The 13,567-nt window shown below is 37.9% G+C and overlaps 1 protein-coding gene across 6 annotated transcripts in view; it reads left to right on the top strand.

Moving 5' to 3' along the window:
- The window catches only part of CRACR2A (calcium release activated channel regulator 2A), a 65,720-nt gene that overhangs the window by 28,578 nt on the left and 23,575 nt on the right, over positions 1–13,567 (top strand). For all 6 annotated transcript variants that reach the window (XM_065029149.1, XM_065029189.1, XM_065029173.1 and 3 more), the window contains 4 exons: positions 4,084–4,174; positions 6,877–6,972; positions 10,768–10,955; positions 12,906–12,977. In XM_065029149.1, the coding sequence (XP_064885221.1) occupies positions 4,084–4,174; positions 6,877–6,972; positions 10,768–10,955; positions 12,906–12,977 (447 nt within the window). The remainder of the gene's footprint in view (positions 1–4,083; positions 4,175–6,876; positions 6,973–10,767; positions 10,956–12,905; positions 12,978–13,567) is intronic.

Below are 13,567 nucleotides of genomic sequence, written 5' to 3'. Positions count from 1 at the left end.
TATTTCAGTGCAGAACTGAGGACTATAATCACAGGAGTTCCCATAATGTAAACTTTTTTTAGTCATGAAGAGTACCAGGTAAATTATTTATAGTGCAGAACTAGCTGAAATTAACTTTTGTCTTCCAGTTAACAGATTTTGTTTTCCGAAATTCTTTTGCAGATGTCTATTCTTATATTGCAGTTTTAAGACAATATTAAGCAATTGGCTTCTAGTTATTCAGTTTGACTCCAGAGGACAGTCAGATTTACCAGTAAATCTGGTAAATTCTCTATGTGCTTTGCAAACATTATGTGTGGAAAAGATATAAATATGGATTAACTGACCAGACAGAAGAGAGGTTTAAGATGTTAAATGAGCACAAAGAACTGACACCAGTGAAAATGTAAGTTAACAAATATACATATAAAGCAAACATATTAAAGATAGTAAACAATATGTATTAGTTTTATATATAAGAACATATATATAATGTGTATATATAAACAAATATATAGAACACATATATAAAAATATATAAAAACTAAAAAATAATAGGTTATCCTTTAATATGTAGCTATTTAGAGGGAAAAATTGTGATGCTGAATCTAAATAGAATAAAAAATTATGCTTATAGTTGAAGTTTCCCTGCATTTTCATTATAAAGTGTCACTTCTGAATTTCAGATTCTTGTAGATGGAACAATAAAGGCAAATATGTTGGTGAACATCTACTTCATTTGTTCAGCACTCTCCTGGCTATTCTGAGAATGTCACGAGGCTTTTGAAGAAAGAAAAAAACTAAACATGCATGGTCATTAAAGACAATTGGTTTATATTGAGAGCAGCTTTTAATCTAGGTCTAGAAGTGTTAGACCTAGTCTAGATTTTAGCCTTCAGTCAGCTAGTCAGTTGGAAACAAAGGTTGTTGCGCTGTCTGTTGTAGACTAGAGATTATTAACAACCTTGTGTGCTGAGGGGTTTGTCTTGTGATTTTGTCTTTTTTTTTGTCAGACTCTTGTCACTTGTTTGTGGGAACTGAATGAATAAATTTGTCTGTTTAATAGCTGTGATAAACACAGAGGTGCCTGGAGAATACATTAGCACTACTTGACATTTCTGGCTGACATGAAATCTCTCCCCTAAAAATGCACTGCATTTTCATACCTTTGTGGAAAAAACAGGTTTTGGCTAATTTCTTCTTTCTGTTGCTCAGGATAACACATCTAATTTCGGTACATAGATCATTGCTTTGTTTGTAATCAATAGCTGGAGGGAGTCAGAACTATCAGAGGAGTAATATTGTCTTTGGTAACAGTGGGGATGAATAACCTCTTTTATTTTAAACATTGTACAAACACTATGTACCCACTAAGATGAATATGTTCACAAAGTCTGACCAGGATTTACTGTGGGGTCACAGTTATTGATGTTTTATCATGTATCCTGGGTTGTTCTTGATTGGTGTTACTCAAAGACATAGGCTTGATCTCCCTGTGAATTTTTATTTATATATATATTTGTTAATATATATACATATATATGAGTGCATACATTTAAAGAAACATTCTATATGCCAAGTATGATTTTTTTGTAGGAGAAATATGTTGGTAACTTTTAAATATTTGCATATTGCACAGTCTACTGCTGATCCTCTTACAGATACTAGTATTTTTGTCTTAGGAACATGTAAATTATGGCATTGTGCACACTTAGTGTGTGACTGTTTCTATTGCTTAGTAACAGATCATATAAAAAACTTGTCCCTAAATACCTTTTTTTCTAGATCTGCTTTAGTATTTCAGGTAAACTGACACACTCTGATGTTGTCAGATATTAACCTCACCTCAGTTTTATGTTTTATTTTAAGCAGTTAAGACCATTGCTGGAAAAGAAACTCAAAACCTACCAGTGTGATCTCTCAGTTAAAGAGTTTCAACAGAGATTCCAAACAAGATATAAAATATATTCCTGATACACTCACAGAAGAGGTCTGTCAGTGCACCAGACATATTCTGTGACAACATAACCATGGGCATGCTTCTCCTTTTAGGTGATCCATAATTCTGATTCAGTAGAACAACAGCCCAAATACTGCAGATGAGTTTTTACATAGAACTGAATACACTTTGAGAAAAGCAAAGCAAACAGCCACACTTTTATCCCAGAACTGCCGTTTTTCTCACTGGTGTTTATCATCATAAAGGAACTGATGATGAGCTGTTGCCAATATTTGCAGATTTTAAGCCAAGATGAAAATATGAGGTTTAAACCCTTTAAACCTTTTAAAAATACTAATTTGCTTCTTTATTTCATTTAATTTAAACAAAAGTGAGAGACTTTTACTACAGTAATGTATCAACCCAAATACTGTACAAATACTGTCTGGTGCTGAAATCAGCAGTAGCTAAGCTGTGCACTGAAAGTGTGGACTAGCACCTCAATACATTCTTCCATCCTGCTTTTGGCGTCTACAGAGTAGATACAATTTTTGCTTGCTGAGATATGTTAGTTTTCCTTGGTTTTATGATATTTGTATTTAATTTGAAGTGCTGCTTTAAAATTAGTTGACTTCTTAAATTTAGCAGTGTTGTTTTTTAAATAATAGGGTGATGTATTGAGTAGGCAAAGAAGTGATAGATGAACTTAATTGTGGATAAATGTAAGGCAAAAAATAATTTAAGGCATGCTTATTTGATGCTTAGCTCAGACTGGGCAGTTACAGCTCCAGAGAAAGGGCTTCTGCACTACAGTCATATGAAGAGGCCCTTTTCAGGGCCACTTTTCTCACCTAATCAGAATTTACAAAAATCCAAGTGACAGCATTCATTTACCTCAAATTGGTGTAACTAACTTGATATTTTTTTATTGCTGCTGTAAATCCTGAGAAAATGCCTTCTCCCTGTTATTTTTTACCTGTGACTGAAAATGCAAACTGGCAATGTCAAATATTCTGATATTTTAAAAGGAGAAGGAAAGACTTGTTTCTGGTGGTTTTCACTCCTCTTATGTAAATTTTTGAAATTTCTTTCTGATTTGCTTGAGCATTAGGTACAAAAAAAATAGCAGATACCCAGATTACAAAATTAAAGGCCTTTTTTCCTACTGTATATTCCTTGTCTTGTTCTTATTGATGTGAGTGCCCTAGGAAATGATGTGCTTCATTTGTAACAGATGCCTTCTGCAGATTTCTCAAAGAACAGCTCTAGCAAGAGGAATGATGGGGAAATACGCAGTAGTGTAATGTAAAGGCCTTATTAATCTCTATTAAAAATCTTCCAGGATGTCGCGTGAATTTGATGCAAAGTGATTTTTGCTTTCAGTTTCTGGATTAATGAAAATAGAATATCATAGAGTAGAGTAGAGTAGAGTAGAGTAGAGTAGACTAGACTAGACTAGACTAGACTATATTACAGGGTGTTTCAAAAAGCTGGACCCAGTTTCAAAGCAGTATATTTCATGATGGCAACATGTTACAATTACACAAAAATTTATAAACAGTTTAATGAGCATCTAGTGGTAATCATTTGAAACTCTATGCCCTCTCAAGTGGTGAGTTTCATTCATGAGTGGTTTGTGGTTACAGAGACATAGTGATTTCAAATTGAGTCCAACCTTTTGAAACACCATGTATATTGCTTTGAAATTTGGTCCACCTTTTTGAAACACCCAACAGAACAGACTAGACTGGACTAGACTAAAATAGTAGCAGGACAAAGCAGATGTCTTGTTCCCTCTCAATAATTCTTTTTTTCTGCCCAAACTAGAGCATCTGCTCAATGTAATTCTTCATGTATCAGTCTTCAGTGATATTAATTACTATATTCTGTTGGAAAAAGTAAGCTTTGTAGGTCTCTCTTTTTTTATATGGAAACATTAGATGTGTAGCTTTATTCACCTTTGAGTTGTTGAAGCTTTCCTTCCATGAGAAAAAAATAAAAATTTCATCTGTGATCTCACCTGCACAAAAATTCCTATGTTTTTAATCCTAGAACATTCTCTGGAGTCTTGTTAAAGGAGGAGCATGGGGCTTAGCTTGTTATGTGAGCTGTGACTTGAAGTAATGCTACAAAGACCCACTCAGTATACTTTTATCTCTTATTAGGAAAATTGCTGCTTATGATGAAGAAATTCAACTTCTCTATGAGGAAATGGAACAGCAAATCAAAAAGGAGAAAGAGCAGTTTCTCTTGAAAGTGAGTGTCTCTCTATTATTGTGGGCTTGGATACTGCTGCCACTTCCAGTGGTTTTATACTTATTCTGGTGTGAAATGAAAGTCCACAAAACGTGTTTCACAACAGAATAAGAAAAAAAGACTATCATTTGCCTCACTGCTGCTTTTGTACTGATCCAGAATCTGCAGCTTCAAAGTGACTTGTTGGTTGAGAGGACTGTCCATGTCCTGTGCTTAGTGGCTGGCGTACAATAGCAGCTGGCATTCTTTTGAAAGTGAACTGAACTACAGCCTCATTGTATTATCAATGCTGCAATAGGTCCACCTTCTGGTCACAACTGGAAAGAGTGCTCTCTGAGGTTGTTCAGAACATCGCTAATCCTGTTGAGTTCTGCAGTCTCTGCTTTTTGGGAGGAGATATGTTTCCACTGAAGGGCGACAAGAAATAAATCAAGTGATGGTAATTTCTGAATCCACCACAGGTGTTTGCAAAATAAACGTTGGTGAGGTTCTTTTTTCACTGCCATGGTGCTTCCAGAACACCTGACCATGAATTCTCTTTTCCTATGAAGTTTTCTTTAAAATTCCTCTACTGGTTTTGTAGTTTATTCTTTGGTTTTTCTGCCCTGTTTTTTCTCCTAAATCAAGGAAACTAACAAGAACTACCAGTATACTTCAGGAAACAGTCATTTTTAGAATCATTTAGGTTGGAAGGCACCTGTGCTGCTCTTAACTTTCAGACTAAATCAGGTTGCTCAGGGACTTGTCCAATTGGGTTTGAGTATGCAAATGATGGAAATTCCACAGCTTCTCTGGGTGGCCTAGGACAATCACAGAATCATTTAGTTGGAAAAGACCTTTAGGATCATTGAGTCCAACTGTTAACCTAACACTGAAACTCCACCTCTAAACCACGTACCCAAGAACCTCATCTAATCATGAGCTATGCCTTTTTGTTGTCTTCAAAGCAATCATATAAATGAAACCAGTATATGGTTTCAAACAACATATGGTGCTCAAAATGTTGCCAAAACTAGTGGATATCCATCAGCTATTGCCTCCATTCTCTCCTTTATATAAAGTCTGTATAGCAGCTGAAGGATAAAAGGGATTTGCAACTTTGCCTGTCAGCAGTTGTTGTGGAAGAAGTTGTTTATATGCTCTTAATAGCCCAGAACTGAAGTTGTATTGAAGATCCTAAACCACCAAAGACTTTTCCATAAGCAATGATTCTTGGATTTCCTAATTAGTTGTATGTTTGAGGTAAAGCCATTTCTTTCAAGATTTTTCATGAAAGCTTCCCACTTACAGTTTAGTCAGCATTCACACCAATGGTTGTCAGACAGTCAAGAAGTATTGTTTCTTGGTATTACTAATGTGAGATTTGGGGAGATCTGACTGTTAAATTCTTTCTCTAATGCAAAGCCTTGCACAGACTTCACAGTCTGGAGAATGCATTGATGCCATATAAAAGGGAAATTCTTCACTGAAAGGGTTTCAGTGAAGAAAAGGTCTTGAAGATACATTTAAATAAATTAGTAGGATACAAGTAAGTACAAATTGAAGCTATTTATGATATTTAATACCCTGCTGACTGAAGTTTGTACAAAAGGGGCAGTTAGTCTGTCTTTTTCACTTCAATATTTATTCTTCCACATAAGAAGCCAGTTAACATGCTTTTGCTTACCCCATTATGTGTACTGCTGAAGAGGAAAAGCATGTAGGAACCACTGCTGTCTTGAGGGAATTTTTATTTTTATTTAGAGGTGCTTTCCTGGGGAAGTTAGATAGTAGATGCCTGTTGTGGAGGCATAGGACAGATTCTCAGCTGATATGAAACTGCTAGAACCTGATTTTAGTCAGGGGAAGCCTGACAATTTGTCTCAGCTGACGAGTATCTGAAGGAGTAATCACAAGTAAGTCTAGGATTTCCCAGTGGTTGCAGGATTCTTAGATAGTGGACAAATTGATATGATTTCTAAGTGAACAGCAGAGCCTGAAGTTCAATTCACTTGCTTATACCTGTGTAACATCCGTGATGAATTGTTGTTAGTGATGGATTTTAAAAGTAGTAGGTATTGTTTCTTTCACTTTAAACTGAGTTGCTGTGTTGTGTGTCAGTAGCCTGTATCTCCCATGTCAATCCTGATACCTTAAATGTGAGTTACAGTATGACTCCATAGTAATTTACATTTGTCCGGGTTGTTTCCATTCTCATTAATTCTCTGTGTCAGCAGTTGTCTGGTTCAGGAAACCAAATGTACAGAAAGTTATTAACTTTTTTTTTTTTAGTGCTTGTTTAGCTCTCTAAAGCAGTTCACTGCTGCAACAGATAAGCATGAATGCTAGCCTATAAGAGGATGAGGACATGTGTAGCTGGAAATGGGAGGATTCATACCAGCTTAATTGATTAAAATTGGCTAGGCTTCTAAGGCTCATCCCTAAGATGACTTTTGCCTCCACTTTGTAGATTTGATGCCTACTCATGTGCAATCAGCACATCCTGTAGCAACTCAAGTCATTGAAGTTGCTGGACTACAGCAGTCTCAGAGCTCAGAGTCTAAATTAATGAGTAGTACCATCCCTAAACTGAGCTCTATCGGTAGCTTGTTATGTTCACTGTGAGAAGCTTGCCTATTATTTTCATGCCTGATTCCTTCTGTCTCCTCCTGCTGACAAAATTGTGCTGTATTGTTAATACACTTCCTCTTTGAATTTTGCAGAACGTAGGGAGGTTTCAGTCCTACAGTCAAGAGCTGGAGTGCAAGCTTCTGTCAAAAGAACAAGAACTGGAGCAATTGGTTCAAAAACAGGAACGGGTATTAACCAATATTCTTCAGAGTTAAAAAACTGATAATTTTTATTTGTTCATATGATTTTTTTAAAATACTATTTTAAATCCCCAAAATACAAGTTGGTGTAATGTGGTTCTGCTGAACTGTGACTGTGTCTGTTGCTTTCGTGTCATGGGTGGAGATACCTGAATGCATGTAAAAGTGGAGTTATGATTGCTGGACTTCTATGCATGTGCTTAGGAAAAACGTTACCCTCTATTTCTAAAGCAGTTTTCCTTTTATATGGTAAAATGAAAAAAAAACACTCCAGGTATTCTTCCCAGGTAGTTCATGGGATAGTTCTTCCCAGGTTAGTTTCATGAAAACATAGGAAAATTCCACTGCCTTCAGCATGCTAGGAACTAACTTAATGCCCAGACAGCCCAAGAGCAGAGAACAATGATGTGGGATGCTCAAAGCTTGTACCAACTACTCCTTTACTTGTTTTGGACGATTCAGCACTATGACCTTGAAATGCCCTGTCCTGAACAACCTGCTTCTGATACATCTCTCTGTGATAACAGTTTCATAGCAGTGTATGGTTCTCTTACATAGTAACAGTTTGTCACGTTCCCATATTAAAGCCTGATGTGTTTTACTTCTTAAAATGCCTGGCCTGCTTGGGGGAGCAGAGTATTCCTGCATGTGTAAACTTGCTGTAATGAGTCTCTAAGGTCAATGAAGGAAAGACTAGAGACAGGGAAAGGAGGTTGCACTGGAATTTAAAGGGATGAAACGGAATGCTGTGAAACCAACCCCCTCTGTAGAATATTAATATAAACTACATGTAAAATGTCCTTTCCTGGCAGCAGTGCTTGAGAGTGCCAGTCCTGGGAAGTAGGGGAGAAGTAAGAGGGAAGGGAAGGAAGAAGAAAAATAAGTTTGAGGGCTGTTTCTTAGTTGTGTGTGGTTTCTAGATCCTCTTCTGAGGAATGAATCCAGGTGCTGCTGAAGCTGATGGGAATTGTAGAACTGTACTTGAGGAGTAAAAGGGGAGACAAACTTCTCCTTACTATAATTATGAAAGTTAGGGTTGTAAGGATGTACGACTGAACCATTACATAATTGAAATCAACTGCCTGATGTTACTTACTTGTGGTCAGTACCACAGTGAATCAGAATAGATGTGGTTTTATGCAGGCTGTTTACCACATTGCAGCACTATAGTGCTGTACTTTGAATATATCTTTTGGGGCACACAAATCAGGCATTTTTAATCTGAAGCTAAGTGCAAAAATACAAGAAATTATTTATTATAACTTTATCATGATTACATTTAAATATTTTTTTTCCTTTAAATCAATGTTTAAAACTTAGTTATCAACCAGTAGTTCTGTAAAACTCTTTTCCTGTGGTTGTCTAAAATATATCTGTTCTAAATTTGGTATAAAAACCACAAGCTGTTCAAAGGCTTACACTAAATTTTAAATGTGATGTGATCAAGTAATACAGATAGCAGTATCAGGAAGTTTTATCTTATGATTATTGTCTACATTGTCTATTATCTACTATCGTCTGTGTTGGAGAACATAAAATAATATCTGTGTGTTGTGGTTTAACCTGAGCTAGCAATACAACCACGATAGCCGCTTGCTCATCCCCTGCTCCACCCCCCGCAACAGGAGAGAATCAAAAAGGAAGGTAGAAACTTGGATTGAGATAAACACAGTTTAATAAAATAACAAAATACTAATACACTACTAGTAAATATATACATATATAAAATAGAAATAAAAAATACTCGAGGCAATTCCTCACGAACTCTGTCCACAACTGAGCAGCCAGTCCCAGCAAGCCACACCTGGTCCTAAAGCCTATCCCAGATAGAGATAAGGGAGGAAGAAGGCAGAAAGGATCAGAGTCCTCTGCAAAATGGCAAAAGCCGCCACTAAACATCCCACACAGACCTCCCCCGGCTGCACCCCAGAGAGAGAGCAAGAGATAATGGAAGAGCCAACCAGAAAGTCTTGCTCTTTTATCTGAAGCATGATGGAATACTCTCATTGATCAATCTGGATGTCAGCGAAGCTCTCCCCCATCTCTGTGGTTAGAGCACTCAGAATGTCCTTGGCTCTCAGACCAGAGCAATTAAAAACATTAGCTCTGTGCTGGGGTGTTATCTCTTGTTCTCAAACTAAGTCCAAATGATGAGCATGCTAGCTATGAAAAAGAAAGGTTTCTAACTGCATGAAGAAAATTAACCCATTTTCAGTCAAACCAGCTCACTGTGTTATTTTTATTAGCATTATTTTAATCTAATTTAATGTTTTCCTTTTCGATTATTTGCATTGTTTAAGAGTATTACTGTGTTTTCTATTTTATTTGTAATTTCTATTATTTATTGTTTCCCCTTTCCCTTATGAATTTGCACGAGTATCAACAAGGGTGCTTTTGGAGGACAAGATCTTCATGCTATCATAAAAATTAGACTATCCCATTTTATTTTTATGGAAAAAAAGCTATGCTGGACAAATGAAATTTCACAGAATCACAGAACGTTAGGGATTGGAAGGGACCTCAAAAGACCATCTAGTCCAATCCCCCTGCTGGAGCAGGAGCACTTAGATGAGGCTCCACAGGAATGTGTCCAGGCAGGTTTTGAATGTCTCCAGAGTAGGAGACTCCACAACCCCCCTGGGCAGCTTGTTCCAGTGCTCTGTTACCCGCGGGTCCCTTTCCCCTAAGCTGCTCTCTAATAGGTTATTCCCCAACTTCTACTGGAACCTGGGGTTGTTCCTACCCAGATGCAAGACTCTACACTTTCCCTTGTTATATTTCATTTAATTTTTCCCTGCCCAACTCTCCAGCCTGTCCAGGTCTTGCTGGATGGCAGCACAGCCTTATGGCCTGTCAGCCTTTCCTCCCAGCTTGGTGTCATCAGCAAACAGAAGTACTGTAGAGCATAAACAGACTGGCAGAGCTCAGTAGGGACAGATTTTGGTTTGGGTGAGCTCCGCTTGTTGGGATGTGCAAAATGAGAATTCTAACAAAATCCTCCATTGTGTCTCAGATCTAAAGGATCAAACTGGTATCATTGTAATGCTCCTAGTACATTTTACCTCCCTTAAAATGCATACTGAAACAAACTAACTATCTTCAGGTCAGCAACGCCTTCCCTAATACAAAGCAGACTAATTTTAGTCTACTTAACCTTTGCTCAGTCATCTTAATTTGCTCAGTTAGCCAGGGAGAAGCAGGTGGAACTTCTTTACATACCAGAAACCACTGTCATATGCTGTTATCTGTTTAACAGGGGAAGTGTATCTTTCCTTTGTGTATACTTTGGGGAGTGAATATTAAAATTAATAAAAAAACTAGAATTCACATTTCTTGGCAGATTTAGCTGAGATGGTAGAAAGGTTACTGCTTTTTTATATTACTGGGAATGGGAAGGTCATCAGCTACCAGATTTAAATCTAACAGTTTTTAGGCAGAACTCTGAATCACTCTGTGTCGGCCTTGTCATTGTGGGAAATTGTCTAAAATAGCAGTTGTAAATATCAACTAAGAATTGCTAATCTTCTCTGTAAACACCTTTTTTGTGGTTTGTACTGGTGCATTTTTGAACTGGATGAAATTCAGTCATTGAGTGGAATGGTTTGGTTTTGTCTAATGTAATTATGTCTGTACACAGAGCAATGGAAGAGCACTATGTGTTTTATTCATATGTTGGCTTTGATATAAATAGCTTCCATATTCAACTGACCTCTAAGACTTGAAAGCCTCAAAACCAAGATGCCACAGTCGTAATACTTGCTGTTCTCTGTTCTTCTATCCCAGTTAGAGCAGCAGTGTACAGAACTTCTCAGTGGCAAAGAAAAAAACAAAGTAGAGAACACCAAGCTGAAGCTGACTAACCAGGAGCTGCTGCGAGACCTGGAGAGAACGTCTCACGAACTAAGCTTGGCTCAACAACAGTTACAGGTGCTTCAGGAAGAGGCATCAAGGCTCCATGAGGAGAAGGAAATGTAAGTCTTCAGCTGCAGTGGTTCTAGTGCATTTGCTTACCATGCCAATTAGCCTCCTTCTCAGGGTATTTGGTGCCATGGTTTAAGTTTGTGTCATAAGCAGAAACTACCAGCAAAACCAAGTGCAGTTTAGACATTTTTCCCCAAGTAATTCAGTGTGTTTTCTGTAGTATATCTGGCTTCTACAGAATCTTTTGCTACTGTTTCAAAATATCAGTGTTCTCCCACCCCCCACCCTGCATTTGTTGAGTGTGTTTGGAATTAAAAATCAGTTTAATTTGTTAAAAAGTATGCCTTAGTCTTGAAATATGAGTGGGAATCCTTACAGAAATTACAGCTGTGGCACAAGATGCTCCATCTTCCTCAAAGCTAAGTCTATCTGAGCGTGTTTCTCAGAGTGTACTCTGGCTATGAGATGGCTAGGATGTGCTTCTTTTCTTCATCGAAAGCAAGTCTAGTACATCATTTCTGAGCAAGAAGACTGGCCAGCAAGATAAAATGTAGCTTATGCAGCTAAGTCATGATTCACACAAGGCCTTATGGTGATCCAGAACCATAATTTTGGGGTTACCAGGTCAGAAGCTTTGGATTTCAGGTTCTGATTGTGAATTAAAAACTATTTTTCAAGAAGAAATTTTTATAATTCATATAAATGGCAAATCAATCTACCTGTAGTGCTCCAGCATTCTACACAAAGCAAAAGTTACATTACCCTGAAGCTGTAGTAAGTGGCAGAACTGTTCATTAAAGTCCATTTAATGAAAGATAGTTTTCAAAAAGTACTCAGGGATCTCTTAAACCCATTTGTTGCCAATGGAGAGCACATGGATGCCAGGCTGGTGCCTATCTTCCCAGATTCTACATGTTTTAGCAATAAACTACATAACTCAGAGCTGTGACTATTTGGCATATTTCAGGATAGAGGATAATATTAAATCAGATGGCATATTCTTTTCCTCTTAAGATTTGTGCCAAAATCTATTTAGTTATTACTAATTTAAGTTTTCTTGAGGTTATAAATAATAAGCTTTGTCGATAAATAATTGCTAAAGAACTATATTTAGGTTTGCATGTTAGATGTGTGTTTTGGAAGTAGACAGTAGAAGGTTGTGTGTTTCCTCTTTGAAGCCTCTTTCAGATCAAGAGCAAAGACTATGGAATGATCTGGTTTTAGAGCTACAGAGGAAATGTGCCCAGTGGTCAAACTGCTGAATAATACTACTGCATTTACAAAGCACATTGGATTAAATAGTGTTTTATGGAATTAGAGCTCAGACCAACTCAACTGCACCTGCAGTGTTGCTTAAAACATCCATATCGGTCTGATAAGACCTGGGCTGTTGAAGCAGATGTAATGTTCTGGCTGCACAGGAAGATCCTGAGGCTTCGCTGAAAGGCAAAAAACATGTAAGGCCAGACACCGAGTTGCATTAAGTCAAAATAAATGGTGTAAATCTAGTGTAAAAATCTGAGACACTGTGTCCAATATCTAAGGCTGCATAACTGTTAAAGTCAGGAACCGAAAAGAAATTTTAGGGAATGTAGATGTCTGAGCCTGACATATGGTTTCAGTAGCAAGATAAACTCTAATTTTGGGTAAAATATTACATGGTTTTCAGTGGCCATGAGTGAGAAAGATTTCAGCAGTATGTCTTCTCTGAATGATGCAAGTGCCAGTATCAGCATATATTAAGCTCTGTGGATGAAGAAATTATAAAGCTATAAATTTTTAAAAAATAACCTCTGCTCCTTACTCTGCTAATTCAAACTGCTGTGGTACTGTGGGCCATATACTGTTTATCTTTTCAAAAATTAGTAACCATTCATGCAGAATGAAGTCTACAGGTTTGGAGAAGCTAAACTCTCAAATGTGGATACCCCTAGGGAGAAGCATTTTAGTGGTGTTGTTACCATGGTTAGAATAATTTTATTTTGTTCTTTTCATTACAGGGAGGTGTATCGAGTGACAGAAGCCTTACAGAGAGAGAAGTCTGGACTTCTGAAGCAGCTGGATTTTTTAAGGTAATGCAGACCTTACATTCAAGAACTTATTGCATCATTCTGAGGAGGATTAAAGGATGAAATTATGTTGGGATATGTACTGGGCATAGGTGACCAGGTGTTGCCAGTGAGGTGCCACAGAGGCTGCCTCAGTGCCAGAGAGAAGAGACTGGGATTGCCTCGTGACAAGCACAGCTGGTTCCAGCCAGCACAGCTGAGCCCCTCAGCCAAGATGGTGGTGCCTCAAGGAAAGCCTTTGTAAGAAAGGGTAGAAAACAGTGCTCAGCAGTTGAGAGAGAGGAGTAAGAATAAAAATGTGTGAGAAACAGTCCTGCAGACACTGAGGTCTGTGAAGGAGGAGGGAGAGGAGGTGCTCCAGACGCTGCAGCAGAGCTCATGCAGGAGCAGGCTCCTGCAGGACCTACGGGTCATGGAGAGGAGCCCATACAAGAGCAGGTTTGCCGGCAGGAACTGTGAGCCATGATGGACCCACACTGGAGTAGTCTGTTCCTGAAGGACTGTGCTCCATGGAAAGGATGCACACCGAAGCAGTTTGTGAAGGACTGTAACCTGTGGGAGAGAACCCACACTGGAGCAAGGTAGAAGTGTGA

This window comes from Columba livia, chromosome 1, assembly GCF_036013475.1.
Source record: "Columba livia isolate bColLiv1 breed racing homer chromosome 1, bColLiv1.pat.W.v2, whole genome shotgun sequence".
Lineage (NCBI taxonomy): Eukaryota > Metazoa > Chordata > Aves > Columbiformes > Columbidae > Columba > Columba livia.
Note: the sequence above shows the minus strand (reverse complement) of the source record. Positions and strands in the feature narration are given on the sequence as shown.